The following is a 25,206-nucleotide window of genomic DNA, read 5'->3' as shown; positions in this document are numbered from 1 at the left end:
TTTCACACCCTCCCCCCCTGCCTTTCACGCCCCCCTGCCTTTCACGCCTCCCCCCTGCCTTTCAGGCCCCCCCTGCCTTTCACGCCCCCCCCTGCCTTTCACGCCCCCCCCTGCCTTTCACGCCCCCCCTGCCTTTCACGCCCCCCACTCCTGCCTTTCACGCCCCCCCTGCCTTTCAGGCCCCCCCTGCCTTTCACGCCCCCCCCTGCCTTTCACGCCCCCCCCCCCTGCCTTTCACGCCCCCCCCTGCCTTTCACGCCCCCCCTGCCTTTCACGCCCCCCCTGCCTTTCACGCCCCCCCCCTGCCTTTCACGCCCCCCTGCCTTTCACGCCCCCCACTCCTGCCTTTCACGCCCCCCCTCCTGCCTTTCACGCCACCCCCTCCTGCCTTTCACACCCCCCCTCCCTGCCTCCGGGCAACGCCAGGTATATCAGCTAGTACACTATATTCATGATCTGCACAATACACTTACTGTAGTATGTTCCTCCCCCAAATACCCAAACTCTCCGGCCTTATCCCTAATCGATTTACCCATAGCCATACTATTAGTGCATCGTTGCCTTATGGCATTGTCGTTTGGATTGTAATTGGCCACTGGTCATTTCAATATTTCAGGATTCGTGTTTTTAAATAAAAAAGTATCATTTTGGTTTATTACCTGGGGGCTCTTCTTGTATAATAACGGGATACGCTGGCTCTGTGATTGTCCGAGGATCACTCCTTGTTTGGGATTTCCCCCAAATCCCCTCTACAAGAAAACACACCAGTCCACTCTAAACTGAATTGCTCTCCCTAAAATGTCAGTAGATCCCATAGGTTTTCATGGTATCTCCCACCTGAACTATTATTACCGTTGTCCCCATGTATTACCACTGGCTATGTTTGAATGACCCTTTGATGCTGTCTTCCAACATGTTGGTGTGTCAGGGTGCGGTGACAGTTGACCTCTGACGTGCAGCATTGCAATAAACCTTCTGATCTTTCAGAAGAACCATAAAAACGTATCCCTCGTTGTTAAAGCAGGATTTGAGGGGGACCAACAAGGTGGCAAGGAATTAGATGCCTATAAAATTCCAGCTACAATGACTTTACCTTCGGCCTCACCCATGGGGCTTCTTATAAAAGAGAGCCCGCTGCCAGGGGACAGTTGCACTTCATTAGCCGATTAAGCTGTGTGACTTCCATCTGGATCCTACTTTGCTGTAACCATGAGCCTCAGCATCAAGCAGACTCAATCTTCCTGTGGATCCCTCAAGGGGAGCTGTCACATTGGTAGTCATTCCCCCAAGATCTCCGGTCATGTCTCTTCAGTGCACCATGGAGGCGCCGACAAGATCCATCATGGAGGTTGCCATATGTCTCACCATGGAGGATCCATTAGATCCCACCATGGAGGATCTCATATTTCCCACCATGGACGATCTCATATTTCCCAGCATGGAGGTCACTACAGAACTCCCAGTGTCCATGGAGGATCAGGAGGTAAAGGAGTCTCCATCTCCAAACACTCTTCTTTCGGTCATGGATGTGGTGTTGGAAGTGTTCATGGTGGCTATAGTCATGGAAGTCACTTTAGCAGCTTTGGAGGCCGCGGTGGTTGGAAACATGATGGCCTGCTCAGTGTGAATGAGAAGGAAACCATGCAGCTTCTGAATGACCGACTGGCATCCTATCTGGAGAAGGTGCGCTCACTGGAGCAGGAAAACACCCAGATGGAGAGGAATATTCGAGAGTGGTACGACAGAAATCAACCCACTGGAGTCCCTGGCTACAACAACCATTTCAGGGCCATTCAGGAGCTCCAGTGTCAGGTTAGAGAAAAAAATAAACCCACACAGCATTTGGATAAATGTATCTCACTATTTGGTAGACTGAATAAACGAGTAATGAAAAGTAGGGTGGCTGTATTTTGAGCCGTGTTTCATATCCAAAATGTTTTGCAGATCTCTGCAGCCACTGTGGAAAATGCCAGGGTTGTTCTGCAGATAGACAATGCCAGACTGGCTACAGACGACTTCAGAAGCAAGTAAGTCCGGTGAATAGTACTGTACAGTATGTAACCGAAGAAAGGAAGAAAAAGAAAGGGGTGAAAGTGGAGGTAAACCAGAAAAGGCCAATTCTAAACCACAATACAGAATGTTTCATCATATATCACATTGCCTAATATACTGTAAACATATTTGCTATAGTCCACCTTCTTCTTTTTTTAAATGCCAGAATATGGAAAGTGATAGAAGCACTTAGCATATTGGGAGTGGGACCAGCATATTGCTAGTAAGAACTGGTGTTTACCATAGTATATGGAAGTTACAAGAATGGTGCGTTACTGGTGGTTATAAAGCCCCATAAGGTCTGATCCTCCGAATGTAGGAATATATGCTTTCATATTAACAAGTCGACAGCTGTCTACTGGAAATGCTTACAGGTGGAGGATGAAACAGATAGCACTAGAGAGAGAAAAAAATCTTGCTCGATGGTTTGCGTTTCTTGGCTCGGGGAGTCCTGATTTTATTTTCCTGTCTCCCAAAGGTACGAGACGGAGACAATGCTGAAGAGCACCATCGAGGCGGATGTGGGCGTTCTGCGTAGAGTCCTGGAAGGGCTGAACATGGAGAGGCGAGACCTGGAGATGCAAGTTCAAGGCCTCCAGGAAGAGCTGCAGCATTTGAAGAAGAACCATGAGGAGGTAATGTAATACGATGGGAGATATGTTATTAGCCTTATTCAATTATAGTTAAGTAAACGGAGGAACAGCAGTATAATGTTTTTTTTTATTTTTCATATTCCCATTCATAATCACCTCTTTCTTGTGCCCCTGCAGGAGGTGAACGGCCTGCGCGCTCAGCTGGGCGCCAGAGTCAACGTGGAAGTGAACGCTGCTCCATCTGCGGATATGAATGGAGCCTTGTCTGAGATCCGAGAGCAATATGAAAGCCTGATGGAGAGGAACATGAGGGAGGTTGAGAACATGTTCAACACAAGGGTATGTAGATCTCTGGATTTTGGCTCCGATTTTTCATAGTGCTACAAGCCTTTAGACACCTTGAGGTCCGTTCATTTGAATACCTGGTCTACTAAGATCTCTTCCTCCGTCAGAGACGTAAAGAGAACTGTCACAGGTAGTGTTAGGACCTGTATAAAAGGACATACCCTGGCGTGGTTACAGGCTTAAAATTAAGAATGACTAAATGACCTTTACTTATGAGAAGATAGAAAAGTGGCATGGTCTGCGAGCTTCAAATGCTTTGGCCAAAGAGTTTAACTAAATGACCCTCCCTTACGAAAAGAAAAACCAGGAAAGTATTTAACTATATCATTTGTCTTATTGGATGTTCCACTGAGGCTTTTTGTCTTCTGTTGTATACATGCGGTCACTCCTTTGGGCACAAATACGGTGGGTTTGGGTTCTGAGCATGCACGGGTTGTGTGTCTATGTTAATAGTAAGCCACCTATTGTAAATCTAGTCTCTAATCTATCTCGGACATTGGCTCGGATTTATTAAATGGTGCTAATCCTCAGCATATTCTATAGCTTAACGCAAGCGAATGGAGTTTAAGGCATAGCACGATTTAGTAAATTGGATCCATTATCACAAGAGGTCACCCTTCTACAGTGGGTCTTTATCTCTGTTCTGTGGGGGGGTTTATTTTTTTGTTGTTGTCCCATGCAGAGCGAGGAACTGAACCGTCAGGTGGCGTCCGGTTCTGAACAGCTGCAGTCAGTCCAAACCGAGATCATCGAGTTGAGGCGCTGTGCGCAGAGCCTGGAGATTGAGCTGCAGAGCGAGCTGAGCATGGTACATCCAAAAATGCCTTCCACTAAATGCATACTTCTTGCTTTCTAGGGACGGCATCAATCATCTAATTCTGACTTGTTTAACCTATCGCTGACAGAAATTCCATGTGTTGTCGAGTGGGACAGTTTCCTGTCCGGGCTTGCAGTACATGACCGATGTTTCTTTGTGTGCCAATAATGATTGTCCAAAATAGTGTGTTGGCACAGACACATGAGCCAGAAGACTACAATAAGTAAATCCAGATTCTTTGTAGGCTATAATACTATTTTTTTTGGGGGGGGGGGTTTGAAACTTAAATGTTATTGATTTTTCAGTGAAAGTACAACAAACAAAAAGGGGATTGGGAGGGGGAGTACAGAAAATAAAATTGGGGTCTGGGGGGGGGGGGAGGAGGGGGGAAGGAGGAGCGGGGGGGGGTACAATGCAATTAATACAGCACTTATTACATGATGTTCATTAACACACACATGAGATTTAGCACAGTCCCTACAATGTTCAGAGCAACATTGTCCACTCGTCCAGGCCCCGACTACCCTCCGAGACGATCCACGGTCCCCACACCTTCCAGAACTCCCTACAGGAGTCATTCATCAAGCCCGTAAACTTTTCCATGTGGCACACAAATCCACCTCTATTCTTTATTTTGGGAGGGGAGGGGACACCGACCTGCTTCCAGACTGCGGCTATTTCACGGGGACCTGCCGCGGAAATGTGGGCAAACCAGCTTATTCTCGTCCGGTCAGATTCTCCAATGGTCTATTTAAGAGAAAGAGCCAAGCGGTCTATGGCGATGTTAATATGGAGAATATTTGGGGATCCTGGATCTCAACTTTCTCCAAAGGGATGCCAGACTACAATACTTTTATTCACCAGAATAGTTATCCGGGGGGAATTTATACCGCAATTTGTGTCTTAATGAACCAGGAGAACTGGAACCAACACTGCTATAGGAGTTATGTTATACTTATTATTATCATCTCTTATTTGTATGGCGGCAACGCGTTCCGCCGCTCCGTACAATGTGGGAGGGAGGCCAACAACAAAAAGAGTACATACGAGTTCAGAGAAAAAGACAGATTGAAGGAAAATAGATGATAGATAGGTGCAGATGCAGCCACTTCTATCTATCAGCAGCCGCGGAGCATGTAAGGGTGGACTGCCTGGCAAGGGTTGAACGTCAGCGGCACAGTGCTTGGCAGGTGGGAATAACACATATAGTTACTGCTTGATTCTCCCTATAGAAATCAGCCCTGGAATGCACCTTGGCAGAGACACATGCCACTTACAGTTCCCAGCTCGCCCAACTACAAGGTCTGATCGACAACGTGGAAGGACAGCTGGCCCAGATACGTTCTGACCTGGAACGACAGAACCACGAGTACAAGGTCCTCATGGACCAGAAGACCCACCTGGAGATGGAGATCGCCACCTACAAACGCCTGCTGGACGGACATGACATCCAGTACGTAAGGGCTAATGTCCCCCTCGTCTGTTAGTCCAATGTCCCTTCTTAAGACACAGGGCTGACGCAGAAAGAAGTAGGCAATGGTTCTGCTCTAGAGGTCATTGATAAGACCTTGAATAAATACGGTCCAGTTCCGAAAGTTGCAGAAAGGGCGTACGTAGAGGGAGGAATAGTCCAGAAAACAGCAGCTAAGATGGTACTACGCCTGTAGTATAATCCCTCTGAGGACATTGTTCCCACAGGGTTATAGATGAGGTTCTAGAATAAAGCATTCTCTTTCGGAAAAGATATTTTAGTGCAGAGGTTACATTCTAAAACCGAATGGAAGTAGACTGAGGACATATGTGAGAAAGTCCTTATTTGGTGGTATATGCCTGAAACCGACCCTCAGCTAATCTACTGTAGATACAGAGACACTGACATGCCCAGCCAATTGAGCTACAGTAAGTAAAGGAATGAATAATCAATGTAGTGAACTAAATTTGTTAGCCAGGAAACATGAGGTGGATGGCCTCAACTTGTCTTCAACTTCTACTGTATCTTAAAACATGTATCTTTCTCTGCAGTGTTTCAGGACACCGTATGTCCGGGGGCAAAGACGGTAAGTGAAAGGTAACGGTGGCAGGTGATATAAGGGAGGGGTGTGCAAAGTTTTGACCTGCAGCGTCATTTGAAGCACGTCTCCATGGCGACGCGTCACATGACCCCGCGGCGTCAAATGAATTTGCGAGGACCTGGCTGGCAGCAGGGAAGGGATGTTACAGAGGTCTCACGCCGCCCCCGGCGTTTAATTTAAATGCCTTGGGGAAGGACGCGGGGCCTCTGTAACCGCCGCGCCTTCCCCCCCTAGAAAATCGGCGCGCTCCCCAGTTTGCGCAACCCTGATATAAGGAATGCTGTATACTCAGAATCCTTGGGCCGTAACATGAGGTCACCGTAGGAATCTTCATATTCCCGTTTTCCGTTTAGTCGTGGCTACTTTTGGCCAAAAAAAGAGCAATATTAGACAATATTCAACAGGAAAGTGTAAACACAGGTGCAAATTTGGAACAATGTTTGCATTGCTTTAATCTGCACAAAGTTGTGGAAAATGCTGCAAACATTATTTTATACACAGTTGTGTAAGCTGTGCCTTTGGGGGAAAAATGCGGCAAACATTATTTTATACAGTGAAGCAACACAAGAGTGCAGTGAAGTCCGTGTGTTTTTTAATACAAACTCTCCGGTTTTCATTACAATATTGACAATATCTTCCTTCTCTAGGATCTCACGGCAGCGTGAAGCATCATACAAGCACACGGGAGGCTGAACACGCAAAGGCCGTGTCCTTCAAGGACCACGTTCACCAAGTCAAATGTTAAATCCCCCGTGACTGTGCCGGGGGAGAGGCAGAGGTGCGGAACCACCAGAACACAAAGGAACGAGTTCTGCACGGGCCTCCTCAGCAAAACAACGGATCTCTCCTTGTGTTCCGACCATGTCTCGTTTTTTCTGAGCATCTCTTTCCTTTGTGTGTAGAAAAGCAGGGGGGGGGGAATAATAGATGATTAATTGTGTGCAATGAGATCAGCCGTGTGCAGGATTCGGCATAGAAAGTGCGAGATATACAGCAGCTGTAGAGACGTGGTTAACATCATGGCCGTGGGAGGTGGGTGACTGGTTTGGAAACACAAAGTAGAACAAATTGTACAGCAAGGCCCTGCTCCTCGCTGTTTGGCCCGATACGGCGGTACCGAGAAGGGGGGGCCGTCATGTCAGAACGGGGGAAGTCGAAGTCGCGCATGCGCAGAACGGGGGGTGGGGAGAGTGCCGAGCTTGCGCATGCGCAGAACGTGGGTCGCGCATGCGCAGAAGGTGAAATTGCCGGTCTGCGCATGCACCCACAATGAAAATCGCCAGTTTCGATTTCCGGCGATTTTCGCGTTGCGGCGGGCCCTTAGAACGGAACCCGCCGCATGCCCGGGGCCCTCCTGTATTGTCAATTCTGTGGGACATCAACATTTCACATTCTGCTAAGTACAATATAGTCGTAGATTAAAAGACTTCATCATTTTGCTCGATTTTTTTTTTCCCCCTTCAAAAAGTCACCAATTTTGTCTTGCTGCCTTGTGACTTCATGCACCAATGTTGTCTTATAGGAAGATAACTGCGCACCTACCTGGACATCATATATACAAGAGGCACAAGGGGCCAATGTCACCCACTACAAACTAGCTTCAGCCATGAATATAATGTAGTCAGGAGATCCCTGAGGCTGAGGATTATCAATATATAACACCAGCCTACCGTATATGTCGCAGTTCTGCGCTCCCATGAGAATATCCTCCTTATTGTGCTGAATACCACGGCTTGTGCATGCTTTGTGTTGTCTCGACCACGCCTTTAGTAAAATCTTTATTCTGTCTCATGCGAACTGCCTCACTGTTTATTGGCGCCCAGAACAACACACGTGTCATTGCGTGTAGAGGGGGGGGGGGGGGGGGCGTTGCGGAAGGCGTGGCCTGAACAAGGGAGCCTGAAGAAACAGTTCAGTGTGGACCAAGAGGTCCCATCCAAAAGTCTTAGCAATACCTCAAGATGCTGTTTGTATGAACGCACCTTGGGTTATGGCAATGAGTGGTCAACCCCAGTCCCCCACGGGACCACCAACAGGTTTCAAGGATATTGATTTATTTTAATTATTTATTTATAAAAATGTTTTACCAGGAAACAATACAACGAGAGTTACCTCTCGTTTTCACGTATGTCCTGGGCACACGCCCAGACAACACGCTATATTTACAGACGTTTCATGGGCAGTTGCAGAAAATTTTGTGGGCCAACTGGACAGGCAATTAAGTTACAGTCGACTGGTTGAGCCACCTGCGCGAAAGCAGGGACATGCTTCAAACCTGACGTGCTGGTGGACCTTGAGGACTTGAGTTGGCCCCATCCCCGGGGTTAAGGCATTCACAAATATAATCTATGAAAAGGAATGCATAGACTGTAATTTCTCTGAACCACCTAACTCCCATAGAATTATTATACATGCTAACGGGACGTAAAGCTTCACTTTTAATCAGATGTTTGCTGAGCGTCTTGGCCAATCAACCAAGATGAAACATCATCGGATTACCGACGACTGATGTATCCAGGAATCCTCTGGACTCGTAACCTTCGGCCTCAAGCAACGTTAGGGTCCTATCTACTCCAAGATTTAGAAATCGTAGCGATATTCATGTGCAGCTACAGTTAACCATGCCATGTCTACCTGCAGTTATAGCGTTCAGTCATACCTAATAAGTGTCCTTCAGCCGGATAAGGTCCACACAAAATCAACAGTATGCCCCCCCCCCCGACACTGGGAAATAGTCACAACTATGCAGACAGACACATCTTGGTGTGGGGGAGGGGGAGGAGAAAAGGCCAAAGAAAGACAGAGAAGCAAACACATATACTGTATATATTGTTGCTTGCTGCCCATATGATTACACTGTATCCCACCTACTAAGAAGTGCACGTACTCTGTACCAATGGAAGGAACGTATGCATGTTGCCCACTATACAATGTATTGTAGGAAGCAGCTAAAAAGAATTTTAAAGCGTGGTAAGGGTATAAACAGCTCAGAATGGAGTAAATGTGCAATAGTGTTATTAAACACAAAAATAAAAATGGTGGCAGTAAAAATGGGTACCGGGAAATATAAATGACAATAGAGAACCTTGTCCGACCAGGACTAAGAAGAGAGTGTCTACAGATGTCCACATAGATGTCTCAACGTCTGACAAGCTAAAAAGAATGGAGAAAGGACAAGCGCACGACTCTCATGGTGGAGTAAGTAAAAAAATACATATATATATTGATGTATAAAAGGTGGAGTATCACCCGTACAAGAAAACAGATTAAACAGGCATGTCGTGTACCACTTGGACACTGAATCAAGGGTTACCACTGCGCCACACGCATCTGGTCTCCACGGGCGGTGGCGGTCTCTCTCACGAATAACTACCAAATAGGGGGACACTGGTGATAGCAGCTGCAGGTATGTGTTAGGACTTCCGATCCTTAGGCTCAGCATCTCCGATGTTGAAAAGGAATACGGATGCAGCACTGCGGCTCTCACGATCAGCGTTGCACTCAGTGAGTGATCGCTAGAGACGGTGAATGATGACGTCACTGGAGGGGCCGGATGACGGATCAGCAAAAGCTCCAAAAAGTCCTTGATAGGAAGACTACAAGTGTGCAGTGATGAACAAGTCCACAGATATAGAACCTTTCCAACGCGTTTCGTAGCAGGATACTACTTCATTAGGGTTCGAAGGAACCATGGTTGAAAAACACTGAATTAGAGATAATAAAAGAGAGGAAAGGAGATGGAAATAACTCTACGTTAGTTACATCGTACCTGACTGGTGTTACGCCCACCCAGATCCTGTAAAAGCATTATTTCAGATGTAGCACAAAGTTCAGGTACGTCCTAACTAATGTAACGTTAAGTCCACACGTTAACCCTCAAAGGACCTTTGTGGATATATACGCTGTTAGGGGGAACAGCTCTTTTTGCATATAATTATCACTACCGCCCTTTATAGCTCATGCAATGCTCTCTCCGTGTTTTGCGATTAAGCCCTTTTGACATTCATCACATCTGCACATATTCTCAAAAGGTGGACATTTACAAAATTTGCAATGACTGTGATAATTTCAAAACTAAATGTCTAACCGGGGGGTAAACGGAAGAGTCCAGTAGTAGAGGAGATTATACCGGGTTTGGCACAGAAACTCCAACATTCTCCTTCCAGTCATCAAGTCGTCTACATCCTTATTACTGTCTGGGCGCCAGCTCACATAAGCTTTCTGCTTCTTACCCACGCTCTAGTACTGAGTTTCTGGGTGAATATAACGAGGCAAGTTTCGAAGGGTTAGACGCAGTGGTGCTCAACTCCAGTCCTCCACCCCCCCTAGCAGGTTAGGTTTTCAGGGTATGCCTGCTTCATCACAGATGGCTCAACCGTGCAACCGAGAGGTCATACCTTACACGTGCCAATGCTTTTACGTCAACGCACTGTAAGTGTGCAAGTAAGGTTGACTAAGATGTTGCATGACCTACAGCATAAGACATAAGGAAAGACTAAAGGGGCGCTTAGTGTACAGCTTGCAGGAGAGAAGGGAGATGGGGATACAATCAAAACTTTCATAGCCATAAAAGGGTTTCCAAAAAGGTGCAGGAGGACAGAGAAGTGCTAGAACAAGGAGTCGTTCTGCGATGGTGGAGGATGGGAAGCTCACGGGAAACGTGAGGAACGTACTTCTTCGCGGAAAGGGTGGCGGATTCGCGAACTAGCCTCCCAGCAGAAGAGGTAAGACCTGCCCATACAAAGGAATGCATTGAGAATGGTTTTCTTCTAGTTGCGTTTCTCGTTTACGTCAATAAAATCTTGCCGGGCCATTTCTGATGCATTTACGGTAACTAAAGTTTAATATCACATGTCATTTAAACGTGTGCACCTAAGACAATATCCAACCTCAGCCTCTAACTCCACCCAGGACGTCATCGTTTCCTTGTGAAACAGAAGTGGACGCACAGAGACGCAGTAACCTGCTATTCGGTGCGCCTTTTTTATGACAACATCACCTATAGCATGCTTAATACATAGCGCCTTTTGACAGAGAGGAACATGCATCTGATCATTTGCCTTACTCGCCCCCTTCCACTGGATCAAGCTCCCCCCCCACATTTAATCTGCCCCCTCCCTAACTATCTTCAGAAGCCAACTCAAACCTCATCTATTCTCCATCATGTTCCATGATCCCCAATTAACCTCCGATCCCATCCCCTCCCACACCCCACCCTCCCCAACGTTCACGATCTCCCCTAACCTCACCCCTTCCGAACCCTTCCTAAAGTCACAGATCCAATTGCCTCCACTGCCAGACCCATCACCATGCCACCGATAAGACTTAATCAAGAGACCTAACCCCAACCCCTTCGGGAATGGGCCAGGAAAAGAGCTGATTGAGCTAGCAAACGTTTCAGTTATAACACACCTACAGTAGTGCCTATGTCTCCTGGTATTATACTTCTTTCAATACTTCTCATGTTCACCTGTGTGATTTGTGACACTGTATATATGTCTCCCCATTGAGTGCTACTGTATCTGGTTCAGTATTGACCTTCACATAAGGTATTTAGTTATTCAGCTGTCTGTGAGTAGGGTTCCTGGCTTTGCTCTTCTCTAGCCCAGGCTGTGCTTAGTCTGTGTAACACGGGTGGCATTGGATTAAACAGAAGGGGTAAATGTTACAGTGGCTAAGCAGGAAAAGGAGACGCTGTACTCATTCTCATGTCATTACCCAGAATCCCTGGCTCGCAGTGGAAGCATTGTATGCTGAGAGATAATGGGGAAGGGCAGGGTTGCTAACCTGTCTGAGATCTGAACATGCTCACAAGTGATATATGTATTTGCTGTTATTCTTTGTATATGTTTGGGATTTGATATCCTTATCAGGACATGCAGTACTGTATATGGGTGCCTCTTACCCCTGCAGAAGAAATGCGGGTTATTACCCAATGCGAAAACATTGACGTTATTAATGTGTGGCGTTTGCTCATTTGTACCTGTGAATATACTATTTGTGTATGACACAATATAACATGATTTTGTAATTAAATTGTTTGCTCTCAGTCATCTTATTGGGTGCTGCGTATATATAAATATAACTGTACACACTTAGACCACTTTGGGGGGGGGGGGGGAGGAGGGGTCCGTTTTTCCCGTGCAGCGCCTGTTAAGGTTTTGCTAATCACAGAAACTTATCTAACGGTTGTGCTGCCGGACCCAACAACGCACACATCGCACCCTTTGTGTTCTCCTGCCTGTTTTAGTCCAACTTGTACAGAAGTAACAGCCGCACCATTTCTATTAACTGAACGGGACAGACTTTTGCATGAGACAGAAAGACTTTATTGAAGGATTGAAGTAAAAGGCCCAGTACGTGTCCCCACAGAACCATTTGGTTACAGTTTTAGTTTGTCTAAAGGAGACACAAAGATTAAGAACCAGGGAGAAAGAAGATTGCTTGGGTCGTATTAAATGCAGATGTAGCCGGTGGTGGAATTCCTCGTCGTCTCATCGGCGTGTTTCTAACACTGGGTTTGGTGGACGTGTTCTGAGCTGTGATGAACTTTCACGTTGTGGTGAGATACTGGAAAGATAAATATATATAATTAGGCGTCGACGCAGATTTCAAACAGACGAGATTTGGAAATTAAGAAAAGAACGAATACAGGTGCGCAACTAAATACCTCTACTATATTAAATTTAACCCATTAATCACCTATGTGATAAATAAAAATAAACAACCTCTGTTGAGATTTGGAAATTACTTTCCAAAATGGCGCAACCTTTATCAGCTGACAACAATTGTGCAAATTGCCCCACTATTGGTACCCACATCAGTCGTTAAACTATCCTAATCAATGCTTTATTCTTACCCAACTGGCCAATTTCTGATATAACATATACCAGAAAAAAAAATGTTGCACAATATGAGTTGTTCACCAGCGTCCCGGTTGGAAACCTGGTGTAATTGATATAATTTAAAAAAAAATTGTTGATATTTCTCAGCCAGAAGTCTTCGATTAATGATTAACTTGATGCATATATTTACATTTCTATAGCACAGTATGCATATTTGCATAGCTGAATTTTTACCCCATCATCTAAGCCTCCTTTTCCAAATCAATACGTTTCAGAAGCCTTTGATATAAGGATGTAGGCCGTTACCCATCGGTTTTATGTGTCATTAAAGAGATTTAAACATCCTCCTGCATTGCAATCATACTGTGCCATCACTGGGAATCAGGGTTGTGTGGCAACTACAGAATGTTTCGGCAATCCCTTACATGATGCAACCTTTTCGTTGTACTTCTTACTTACCCTCTGTGCCGCCTGATAAATGGTGCCCGGAAACACTGCAGAGAGAAACAGATGTTCAGAGATACATACTGTGGATGACCAAATGTTGAAGATCTGTAGTATTAGTTTGCCCAGTCAGTTGTTGAAGTTTTCCTACACCCTACTTAGGCTTTATGGACTATTTCAGCCCAGTGCCTTCTCCATTTGTCTTATTTTGTACCATACATTTGCTGGCAGACCATGAAAGTCTGTGTTGCCTCCCTGACAGATACGGTTAGGGTAAATTATCAACTGTAGCTCATGAATTCCACCCACTCACAGTTATGTTGACTGGTCACCAATATTCTAAATGCCTATTGCAATGATAGTGGCTTTGGTGATATTGCGGTGCCCTTAAGAATGGCCAGATATGTGTGCATGTTGGTCTAGCGCTTTTGCAGCTTTGTTCTGATTGGATAACAAGGTACTAAGGCCTTAACAAGGGGAAAACGATGTGTTACATACTGGATGTCATTTCCATCCAGCAGTCGTTTGTATGTGGCAATCTCCATCTCCAGATGGGTCTTCTGGTCCATGAGAATCTTGTACTCGTGGTTCTGGCGTTCCAGGCCAGATCGGATCTGGCCCAGCTGCTCTTCCACGCTGTTGATCATGCCCTGTAACTGGTTGAGCTGGGAGCTATAACCGGCCTCTGTCTCTGCCAAGCTGCATTCCAGGGCTGATTTCTATAATAGGACAGACATTAGGGCATGAAGAATTATGCAATATATATTTATATGTTATGTTTTATTACATTCATTCACCAATACATACCATGCTCAGCTCGCTCTGCAGTTCAATCTCCAGGGTCTGCACACAGCGCCTCAACTCAATGATCTCGGTTTGGACTGACTGCAGCTGTTCAGAACCGGACGTCACCTGACTGTTCAGTTCCTCGCTCTGTGCAAACAGTAACACACAGGGAACTTAAAAGTTCATAAAGGTGACATATGAAAGAACTTTCTTCTGTTGTACTGTTAACAGCAATGTATAGATTGTATGCAGATTATGATACCTATAAATAGATCTACCATTTGGTTCTTCAGAGATTAAATGATAGTTTATAGAGCTTTCAGAATTCATAGGGTTTTATTATCTGTGTGTGTGGGGGGGGGGAGGGGAAAGGTTTTGAAAGGTCTGTACATTTCAACAATGACCAAGTCTTATGTCGGTCCATTATTTAAAAGGTACTAATAATCCACACTGTTCTCGGATCAACAAGGCTACTAGAATATTGAACTACAGATACACATTTATTGCAATGTTGTTCTCCATTCTGTGGATGCTCTGGCGGATCGGTTCCTTAGCTTCTTGAGTCTCTACGTATCCAAATCTGATACAAGTGCAAAAGAGTCATAGCAAGTCCCTTTATCCTACTACTTTAGGCTTCAGACCAGATTGTTAAACTTGTTAGCTCTATAAAACAAGAGGAAAACAATCATCAATATACCCTTTGTTGGAACATGTTCTCGGCCTCCCTCATGTTCCTCTCCATCAGGCTTTCATATTGCTCACGGATCTCAGACAAGGCTCTATTCATATCAGCAGATGGAGCAGCGTTCACTTCCACGTTGACTCTGGCGCCCAGCTGAGCACGCAGAGAATTCACCTCCTACACGGACAAGGGAGAGAGGTGACGGTCATAGAAAAATAGCATTGTTTGTCAAAACCTATTTCTGTTTTAAAGCACTAGTTCTCAGGAAAACCTAGTTATCCTCCCATACCTCAATATACCCCACTGGAACAGGGTATGGGTGATTAGATGATGACTTTGTACTTTCCTTTCTTTTGGAGACTTCTAGGCTGGCCCCCACCTCTATCGCCTGTACATTACCTGCTCATGGTTCCTCTTCATTTGCTGCAGCTCTTCCTGGAGGTTTTGAACCTGCATCTCAAGGTCACATCTCTCCATGTTCAGCCCCTCCAGGGTCCTACGCAGACCATTCACATCCGCCTCAACATTGTTCCTCAGCCTGAGCTCCATCTCATACCTTGAGGGACAGGAAGAAGGAATGAGGTCTGCACAACCCAATAAACACAAACTACTAAAGTAGGGGGCCCAAAGTCCTGTATATTTATATATACATATGTGTCACTCCTCCTAACAACACTATCAGACGATCTACATTTCTTCATCTTTCTGTGGTACCAGGAAATCCTGAAGCACTGTACAATTTGGAAGTCACCAGACCTTTTTTCCCCCTTGTATCTTTCTCTGTCCCTTTGTATATTACTCTCTTCCTCCTCATTGTGCTCACAACACTTACTTGTTCCTGAAATCATCAGCAGCCAGTCTGGCATTGTCTATCTGCAGAACAATCCTGGCATTTTCCACAGTGGCTGCAGAAATCTGCAAAAAAAAATAAAATGTGTGAAATACAATTTTCTTATTTAAAATTATTTTTAGTGCCAGGGACTGGAAAACATTTTTGTTGCAAAATAGCTTTAATCTATCACTTTAAGAGATGTCCAATATACAGTGAGAAGTAACATTTTCATGTATTCCATTGTATTTCCTTTTTACAGTGATATTAGATTGAGTTGATGTTTTGAACGGCTGGTATTGTTTTGGTGCAATATATACATTTTACATCAGTTTCTATTTTCTCTTACCTGACACTGGAGCTCCTGAATGGTCCTGAAGTAGTTGTTGAAGTCAGGGGATGAGCTGGGGGCATTGTTTGCATACCACTCGCAGATCTTTCTCTCCAGCTGGGCATTTTCCTGCTCCAGTGAGCGCACCTTCTCCAGATAGGATGAAAGACGATTATTCAGAAGCTGCATGGTTTCCTTCGCATTGTTGTTGAATAAGCCACTGTGGCCGCCAAAACTTCTGAAGTGGCTTCCGTGACTAGAGCCACCGTGTACACTTCCATAGCCACATCCATGACCAAGAGACGAGTGTTTGGAAATGGAAATTCCTTTACCTCCTGATCCTCCATGGACACTGGGAGCTCTGTAGTGGCCTCCATGATGGGACATATGGGAGCCTCCATGATTGGAGACTTTGGAGCTTCCATGATGGGAAGAGACATGGCTAGAGATCTTGGTAGAATGGCTACCAACATGACAGCTTCCCTTGAGGGATCCGGCAGAACAATGCATTTGTTTGACGCTGTGGCTCATGGTGATGGCAAAATAGGATCCAGATGGATACACAAGTTACACTGCAGCTTGGTCTACAAGTGAAGTACAAGTGTTTCGTTTCCATGGGTCCTCTTTTATAGGAAGTGCAGTGGGCGTTGCAGAACGCTGAACCGTTTTTATGGGGAATTCACAGGCATCTAATGCCTTTTCATTTTGTTGTTGATCTGCCTCGTATAAGAGACCGGAGTGGGATTCCTTCAAACAAGATCACAGGAAGGTAGAGACTGTTTATTGTAATGCGGCACAACAGAGAGGAGCATTCATCACACCGTGACAGCATTACAGGAAAATACTGCAAGTCAGCATCATAGGAACCTTAAAAGTGCAGTGAATGGTAGTTTATGTATATCAAGGCTATTAACTATTAGAGTCTCTGGCCGTTTATGGTGGGATCTCTTAAGTCTATGGAAACCACACATTTTTAGTAGGTGTATCACATCGAGACCACTCATTTCAATTCATCTATTCCATGAGACTTGGGGGAGGGTGGTATGAGAGTGAATTTTTTTTTGAAAATGAATGATGTTTTCAAAGAATTTTTTTTCTTTTCAAAACGTATTGAAAGATGGAATTGTGATTTAAAAAAAGCCCTACCCTCACCCCTTCCTAAACCTTCGTAATGCCTCTCCAAAATCCTCCAAAGTTACCCACCTCACGGATCCATTCGCCCCCACTGTCCCCACCATCACCATGCCAACGACAAGACAAAGGGGGTCACGCACTAAGCTCCGTTAAGTCGTTTTTAGAGCGCAAAGTGCTCTTAGAACGTGATGTTGTGCTGAACACGATGCACTAAGCCACGCAAACAGGCACTTTGCGCTCTAAAACTGACGTTTTTCTAAGTCCAACTTTGCTCGTTCGTTACCCTGTTTGCGTTAAATTCTGCCCTTAAGCGGGATGCACTAAGCTCCGTAACCTTAGCGTACGCGAAAGTTGCGTTCAACAGAACACGTCAGCTCAAGGTAGACGCAAAAAAAGCTGGACTTTGAAAAATTTCTTGCTTTAGATTTTTGCATGCGCAACACCCATACAACAGGCCGGCGGGTGTACCCGGCTGACCCCATGGGGGTCCCCGAGGGAGGCCGGGGGTCGCGCGGGTGTCCCCTGCTGACCCCGCAGGAGTCCCGGGGTACCCGCGGGCCTGCGGTACCAATGTTGTGCCTACAAAAATACTAAACATTATTTCTAACTAAATACACCCCCCTAACACATACAGTACAATAATGTGCAAAATAACTATTATCCAGATATGGATAATAGATTATTTGCCCATTATTAAACACTGCATTAGCATACCTAAATAAAGTAAATAAATACAGTAGCCAGCTAATCCAATGAATACAAGCAGTAACAACATCAACAATGAATTAATTAAACCATTAACCAATGAAACCAATTAATTCCTAAACCAACTCAAAATGAATAGTAACACTAATCAATCAAACAATTAATTACTACAACATTAATGAATGTAAACATTAAAAGACAAAGAAATAAATTCAAACAATATCTGAAATAACCATAAAACGCATTAGCTAACATAATACAACATTAACTACAAACGAACACCAATCGCAAACATTTTATTACCATTAAGCAGGAAAAAAACAAACAATCACATCCACATAAGAAACTGACATTAAAAAAAACAACAGTAATACCAAGCCACAAATGCCCCCCAAATATTGTCATAATAATGTATTAATCTGTACCCTAAAGTGGTACAGATTAATATATTATCAGTCAATGTGCCTCCCCCAAAAAATAAAAAAACACATCCAATGAAGAAACCTATAAAAGAGACATTTACAGACATTCAGTATATTACTTACCATTAGAAGCGGTGGCCCTCCGACTCCCGGGGTAACAGGAAGCTCACGTATCTTGAAGGCCTCCAACAGCATCCAATGCCATCCGCCATGAAGATCCGGATCAGGTACTGTACCCCAATCTTCTTTTTTCTTTCTTTAATCACCTTCTTCTATCTTCATCTGTCACCATTTCTTGATCTTCTTTATCTTCTATCTTCATCTGTCAATCCAAAAAACCCCATGGTAAATCCCAACCGATGTTGTCTCATCGTCTTCTTGGGCTCAAATGAGGTGTCACGGCCTTAAATAGTGCTTGTGACGTCACATTTAGCCTCAAAATGGTTAACAGCCACCTGATTGGCTGTTAAAGCATGTTCCGACTTAAATTTATTTTTTTACATGACGTCACTTAAAGGGAATGATGCCAGCCAATCAGAATGGCTGTGCTTCATATGCCTTTAAGATGACGTGACGAAGCCGCCGTCACATGGAATTTCAGCCAATCAGATCATGGGAACCAATTCCACACTCTGATTGGCTGAAATACCATGTGACGCCGGCCATCTTGGATTTAGTGAAGTCATCTTAAAGGCAAATGAAGCACAGCCATTTTGATGTAAAACAAGGCACAGGTAACTGCTCCAGGATGCCAGCTTCCTGCAGGTCGTTTGCCTTCATCAACAGAAAAATGTGAGGGCAGGTGTAGAGAGGTGACATTTTTTGACCCTGCTCTCTGCGTGCCGTCCCATTGGAAAAAATGGACCACCTCTTTGGTGGAAGGTTTATGACTTTTTGGAGGCATGCTGGTGTCCTCTGGAGATATTTTGACCATAGTAGGTTCCGATGTTGCTCGACTTTAAGCTTTATGATATTTTTCCTGGGGCAGTCGCTGAGGGAGCTACTCCACTACACAACCAACCAGCCTCAATTTCCACCAGAAACTACTTTTTTTAACGCCATGCACTCTTTCAATACATTTTGAAAAAATATATTCTTTCAAAAAATATCTAGAAAAATAACTATTCAGTATTATAGTGAGTGTTTTCTACAAACAATTCACTCTCATACCACCCTCTCCCAAGTCTCATGGAATAGATGAATTGAAATGAGTGGTCTCGATGTGATACACCTCCTAAAAATGTGTGGTTTCCATAGACTTAAGAGATCCCACCATAAACGGCCAGAGACTCTAATAGTTAATAGCCTTGATATACATAAACTACCATTCACTGCACTTTTATAATTCCTATGATGCTGACTTGCAGTATTTTCCTGTAATGCTGTCACGGTGTGATGAATGCTCCCTTCTGTTGTGCCGCATTACAATAAACAGTCTCTACCTTCCTGTGATCTTGTTTGAAGGAATCCCACTCCGGTCTCTTATACGAGGCAGATCAACAACAAAATGAAAAGGCATTAGATGCCTGTGAATTCCCCATAAAAACGGTTCAGCGTTCTGCAACGCCCACTGCACTTCCTATAAAAGAGGACCCATGGATATGAAACACTTGTACTTCACTTGTAGACCAAGCTGCAGTGTAACTTGTGTATCCATCAGGATCCTATTTTGCCATCACCATGAGCCACAGCATCAAGCAAATGCATTGTTCTGCCGGATCCCTCAAGGGAAGCTGTCATGTTGGTAGCCATTCTACCAAGATCTCCAGCCATGTCTCTTCCCATCATGGAAGCTCCCACAAGAACCACCATGGATGCACCAACGTCTCCAATCATGGAGGCTCCCAAATGTCCCATCATGGAGGCCACTACAGATCTCCCAGTGTCCATGGAGGATCAGGAGGTAAAGGAATTTCCATTTCCAAACACTCGTCTCTTGGTCATGGATGTGGCTATGGAAGTGGCTCTAGTCATGGAAGCCACCTCAGAAGTTTTGGCGGTCACAGTGGCTTATTCAACAACAATGCGAAGGAAACCATGCAACTTCTGAATAATCGTCTTTCATCCTATCTGGAGAAGGTGCGCTCACTGGAGCAGGAAAATGCCCAGCTGGAGAGAAAGATCTGCGAGTGGTATGCAAACAATGCCCCCAGCTCATCCCCTGACTTCAACAACTACTTCAGGACCATTCAGGAGCTCCAGTGTCAGGTAAGAGAAAATCGAAACTGATGTAAAATGTAGATATTGCACCAAAACAATGCCAGCCGTTCAAAACATCAACTCAATCTAATATCATTTTGAAAAGGAAATAAAATGGAATACATGAAAATGTTACTTCTCACTGTATATTGGACATCTCTTAAGAAGGTGATAGATTAAAGCTATTTTGCAAAAAAAAAATGTTTTCCAGTCCCTGGCATTAAAAATACTTTGAAATAAAAGTTTTGTATTTCACACATTTGAAATGTTTTACAGATTTCTGCAGCCACTGTGGAAAATGCCAGGATTGTTCTGCAGATAGACAATGCCAGACTGGCTGCTGATGATTTCAGGAACAAGTAAGTGTTATGAGCACTTTGGGGAGGAAGATAGTAATATACAAAGGGACAGAGAAAGATACAAGGGGGAAAAAAGGTCCGGTGACTTCCAAATTGTACAGTGCTTCAGGATTTCCTGGTACCACGGAAAGATGAAGAAATGTAAATCATCTGAGTGTTAGGAGTGACACATATGTATATATAAATATATGGTACATTGGGCCCCCTACTTTAGTAGTTTGTATTTATTGGGCTGTGCAGTCCTTAATCCTTCTTCCTGTCCCTCAAGGTATGAGATGGAGCTCAGGCTGAGGAACAATGTTGAGGCAGATGTGAATGGTCTGCGTAGGACTCTGGAGGGGCTGAACATGGAGAGATGTGACCTTGAGATGCAGGTTCAAAACCTCCAGGAAGAGCTGCAGCAAATGAAGAGGAACCATGAGCAGGTAATATACAGCCGATAGAGGTGGGGGCCAGCCTAGAAGTCTCCAAAAGAAAGGAAAGTACAAAGTCATCATCTAATCACCCATACCCTGTTCCAGTGGGGTATATTGAGGTATGGGAGGATAACTAGGTTTTCCTGCGAACTGGTGCTTAAAACAGAAACCCTCCATGACCATCACCTCTCTCCCTCGTCATTGCAGGAGGTCAACAGCCTGCGTGCTCAGCTGGGAGCCAGGGTCAATGTGGAAGTGAACGCTGCTCCATCTGTGGATATGAATAGAGCCTTGTCTGAGATCCGTGAGCAATATGAAAGCCTGATGGAGAGGAACATGAGGGAGGTGGAGAACATGTTCCAACAAAGGGTATATTGATGATTTTTTAAATCTTGTTTTATAGAGCTAACAAGTTTAACAATCGGGTCTGAAGCCTAAAGTAGTATGATAAAGGGACTTGCTATGACTCTTTTGCACGTGTATCAGATTTGGATACGTAGAGACTCAAGAAGCTAAGAAAACCGAAACACCGGAGCCTCTAAAGATTGGAGAACAACATGGCAATAAATATATTCTAGTAGCATTATTGATCCGAGAATAGTGTGGATTATTTGTAAATTTAAAATAATGGACTGACAAAAGACTTAGTCATTGTTAAAATGTACAGAGCTTTCAAAACCTTTCCCCCCACCTCCTCCCCCCCAAAAACTATACATTTTGAAAGATCTATAAACTATAATTTAATCTCTGGAGATTATAGGTATACCATTTATAGGTATCACAATCTGCATGTAATCTATACATTGCTGTTAACAGTACAACAGAAGAAAGTTCTTTCATATGTCACCTTTATGAACTTTTACGTTCCCTGTGTGTTACTGTTTGCACAGAGCGAGGAACTGAACAGTCAGGTGACGTCCGGTTCTGAACAGCTGCAGTCAGTCCAAACTGAGATCATTGAGTTGAGGCGCTGTGTGCAGACCCTGGAGATTGAACTGCAGAGCCAGCTGAGCATGGTATGTATTGGTGAATGAATGTAATAAACTATAACATATAAATATATATTGCAAACTTCTTCATGCCCTAATGTCTGTCCTATTATAGAAATCCGCCCTGGAATGCACCTTGGCAGAGACAGAGGCCGGTTATAGCTCCCAGCTCAACCAGTTACAGGGCATGATCAACAGCGTGGAAGAGCAGCTGGGCCAGATCCGATCTGACCTGGAACGCCAGAACCACGAGTACAAGATTCTCATGGACCAGAAGACCCACCTGGAGATGGAGATTGCCACATACAAACGTCTACTGGATGGAAATGACATCCAGTATGTAACACATCGTTTTCCCCTTGTTAAGGCCTTAGTACCTTGTTATCCAATCAGAACAAAGCTGCAAAAGCGCTAGACCAACATGCACACATATCTGGCCATTCTTAAGGGCACCGCAATATCAACAAAGCCACTATCATTGCAATAGGCATTTAGAATATTGATGACCAGTCAACATAACTGTGAGTGGGTGGAATTCGTGAGCTATAGTTGGTAGTATACCTTAACGTATCTGTCAGGCAATACACTTGCATGAATGGTACGAAATACAACAAATGGAGAAGGCACTGGACTGAAATACGGATTAAGACTTTAGGACCGAGTAGACATACCTAGGACAACCTATCTTAAACATTTGGTCAACTACAGTACAGTATGTGACCCTAAACACCTGTTTCTCTCTGCAGTGTTTCCGGGCACCATTTATCAGGCGGCACAGACGGTAAGTAAGAAGCACAAAGAAAACCTAAGGGTTGCATCATGCAAGGGGTTGTCTTGGCTGTAAAACAAAGCCAAAAGATTCTGTAATTGCCACACAACCCTGATTCCCAGTGATGGCACAGTATGATTGTAGTGAAGGATGATGTTTAAATCTCTTTTAATTACCCAGTAAACCAATGGGTAACGGCCTACTTCCTTATATCCAAGGCTTCCGAAACGTATAGGCCTGAAAAAGGAGGCATAGACGAAAGGGTAAAAATGAACTGATAATGCAAACACGCATACTGTGCTATACAAATGTAAATATAGGCGTGGAGTTGGTAATCAATTCAAGCTTTCAGGCAGAAAAAATGTGAGCAATTCTGACACCAAACACAGCATAAGATTTAAATATATGAAAAAACAAAAAACTATTTCAATTACACCAGGTTTCCAACCGGGAGGCTGGTGAACAACTCATAATGAGCAACATTTTTTTTCTGGTATATAAGTGATATCAGAAATTGGTCAGTTGGGTAAGAATAAAGCATTGATTGGGATAGTTTAACGACTGATGTGGGTACCAATAGTGGGGCAATTTGCATAATTGTTTGTCAGCTGATAAAGGTTGCGCCATTTTGGAAAGTAATTTCCAAATCTCGTCTGTTTGAAATCTGCGTCGCCGCCTAATTATATATATATATATCTTTCCAGTATCTCACCACAACCTGAAAGTTCATCACAGCTCAGAACACGTCCACCAAACCAAGTGTTAGAAACACGCCGATAAGACGAGGAGGAATTCAACCACCGGCTACATCTGCATTTAATACGACCCAAGCAATCTTCTTTCTTCCTGGTTCTTAATCTTTGTGTCTCCTTTAGACAAACTAAAACTGTAACCAAATGGTTCTGTGGGGACATGTACTGGGCCTTTTACTTCAATCCTTCAATAAAGTCTTTCTGTCTCATGCAAAAGTCTGTCCCGTTCAGTTAATAGAAATGGTGCGGCTGTTACTTCTGTACAAGTTGGACTAAAATAGGCAAGAGAACACAAAGGGTGCGATGTGTTAAGCGTGGCTATTAGTGATTTTGTCATAAAACAGGCACACAGAATAGGAAGTGCGTCAATGTTTAAAACCAAATGTAATGATTTGCCACACGTGCGTCCACATCTTTTTAGGAGTTCTGAGCTGTCTGCGGTGATATGGAGACTAGGACAGGCTTTTGGATATCATCTGTAGTTCGGTGTCAGCGCCTCCAGCCTCAGGGGGCTCTGGTAGTACCAGAGACAGTCCTCTCTGAAGCACATCAGTCATACACACCATGCACTGACTCAATCCAGGCTGGTGTATGATAAACAAAGGGGATTTATGTAACAGTCACTGCATCAGATCTTTTCAGCAGTGCAAGGGTTCAGAGGGCTCCAACCTCTGGATGGTGCTTGACCCTGATAGTATGAGGTCCCTTACACTGCATCTCATCTCAGAGGCGCTATTAGAGAGGGTCGGGGTCCCTTACACTGCATCTGATCTCAGACGCGCTATTAGAGAGGGTCGGGGTTCCTTACAATGCACCTTATCTCAGACGCGCTATTAGAGAGGGTTGGGGTTCCTTACAATGCATCTGATCTCAGACGCGCTATTAGAGAGGGTTGGGGCTCCTTACAATGCATCTGATCTTAGACGCGCTATTAGAGAGGGTTGGAGTTCCTTATAATGCATCGGATCTCAAATGTGCTATTAGAGAGGGTTAGGGTTCCTTGCATACTGTGTCTGATCTCAGACGCGCTATTAGAGAGGGCTGGGGTTCCTCCTTACAATGCATCTGACCTCAGACGCGCTATTAGAGAGAGTTGGGGTTCCTTACACTGCAGCTGATCACAGATGCGCCATTAGAGAGGGTTAGGGTTCCTTGCAATGCATCTGATCTCGGATGTGCTATTAGAGAGGGTCGGGGTTCCTTACAATGCATTTGATCTCAGACGCACTATGAGAGAGGGTTGGGGTTCCTCAGAATTTCACAATATAATTATTGGGTTCCTTTACCAAAAAAATGTTAAAAAAATACTGCTGTACGGAATTCCCATCACATGAAATGTATGTATGTCTTTATTTATATAGCGCCATTAATGTACATAGCGAGTCACAGCAGTAATACACGTGACCATCATATAAATAACAAATAATACAAATAACGGATTATGGGAATAAGTGCTTCAGACACAAAAGTAACATTGTAGAAGGAGTCCCTGCTCCGAAGAGCTTACAATCTAATTGATGAGAACATACAAAGACAGTAGGAGGGCGTTCCATATAGAACCCCACCCTTGTTTTACTAACAAACGTAGGGTGCCCTGGATAAGGGTGCTGTATAAATGTTGTTATAAATAATTGGGGCGGCTTTGTTTACTGTACTGTTGTCTTT

General features: G+C 44.3%; 3 protein-coding genes across 3 annotated transcripts; 2 read left to right on the top strand and 1 right to left on the bottom strand.

Moving 5' to 3' along the window:
* The first annotated feature begins 1,092 nt into the window (after nt 1-1,092).
* Nucleotides 1,093-7,676, top strand: LOC142473098 (keratin, type I cytoskeletal 19-like). The gene is made up of 8 exons (XM_075580256.1): nt 1,093-1,812; nt 1,945-2,027; nt 2,531-2,687; nt 2,823-2,984; nt 3,673-3,798; nt 5,040-5,260; nt 5,830-5,864; nt 6,527-7,676. Exons 1-8 carry the CDS (start codon nt 1,210-1,212, stop codon nt 6,622-6,624), a joined length of 1,485 nt encoding a protein of 494 aa, XP_075436371.1. The 5' UTR covers nt 1,093-1,209; the 3' UTR covers nt 6,625-7,676.
* Nucleotides 7,677-12,185: 4,509 nt separating this feature from the next.
* LOC142473103 (keratin, type I cytoskeletal 19-like) lies at nt 12,186-16,379 on the bottom strand. The gene is made up of 8 exons (XM_075580260.1): nt 15,815-16,379; nt 15,469-15,551; nt 15,036-15,192; nt 14,652-14,813; nt 13,976-14,101; nt 13,667-13,887; nt 13,184-13,218; nt 12,186-12,449 (listed from the first exon to the last, which is right to left on the bottom strand). The coding sequence occupies exons 1-8, from the start codon at nt 16,325-16,327 to the stop codon at nt 12,388-12,390; spliced, it is 1,359 nt and encodes a 452-aa protein (XP_075436375.1). The 5' UTR covers nt 16,328-16,379; the 3' UTR covers nt 12,186-12,387.
* A 3,306-nt stretch (nt 16,380-19,685) lies between these two features.
* Nucleotides 19,686-23,681, top strand: LOC142473214 (keratin, type I cytoskeletal 19-like). Its single transcript, XM_075580416.1, has 8 exons — nt 19,686-20,265; nt 20,533-20,615; nt 20,884-21,040; nt 21,239-21,400; nt 21,922-22,047; nt 22,136-22,356; nt 22,767-22,801; nt 23,665-23,681. Exons 1-8 carry the CDS (start codon nt 19,738-19,740, stop codon nt 23,679-23,681), a joined length of 1,329 nt encoding a protein of 442 aa, XP_075436531.1. The 5' UTR covers nt 19,686-19,737.
* The last annotated feature ends 1,525 nt before the right edge of the window (nt 23,682-25,206 follow it).

Source organism: Ascaphus truei, chromosome 23 (genome assembly GCF_040206685.1).
Source record: "Ascaphus truei isolate aAscTru1 chromosome 23, aAscTru1.hap1, whole genome shotgun sequence".
In the NCBI taxonomy this organism is placed as follows: Eukaryota; Metazoa; Chordata; class Amphibia; order Anura; family Ascaphidae; genus Ascaphus; species Ascaphus truei.
Note: the sequence above shows the minus strand (reverse complement) of the source record. Positions and strands in the feature narration are given on the sequence as shown.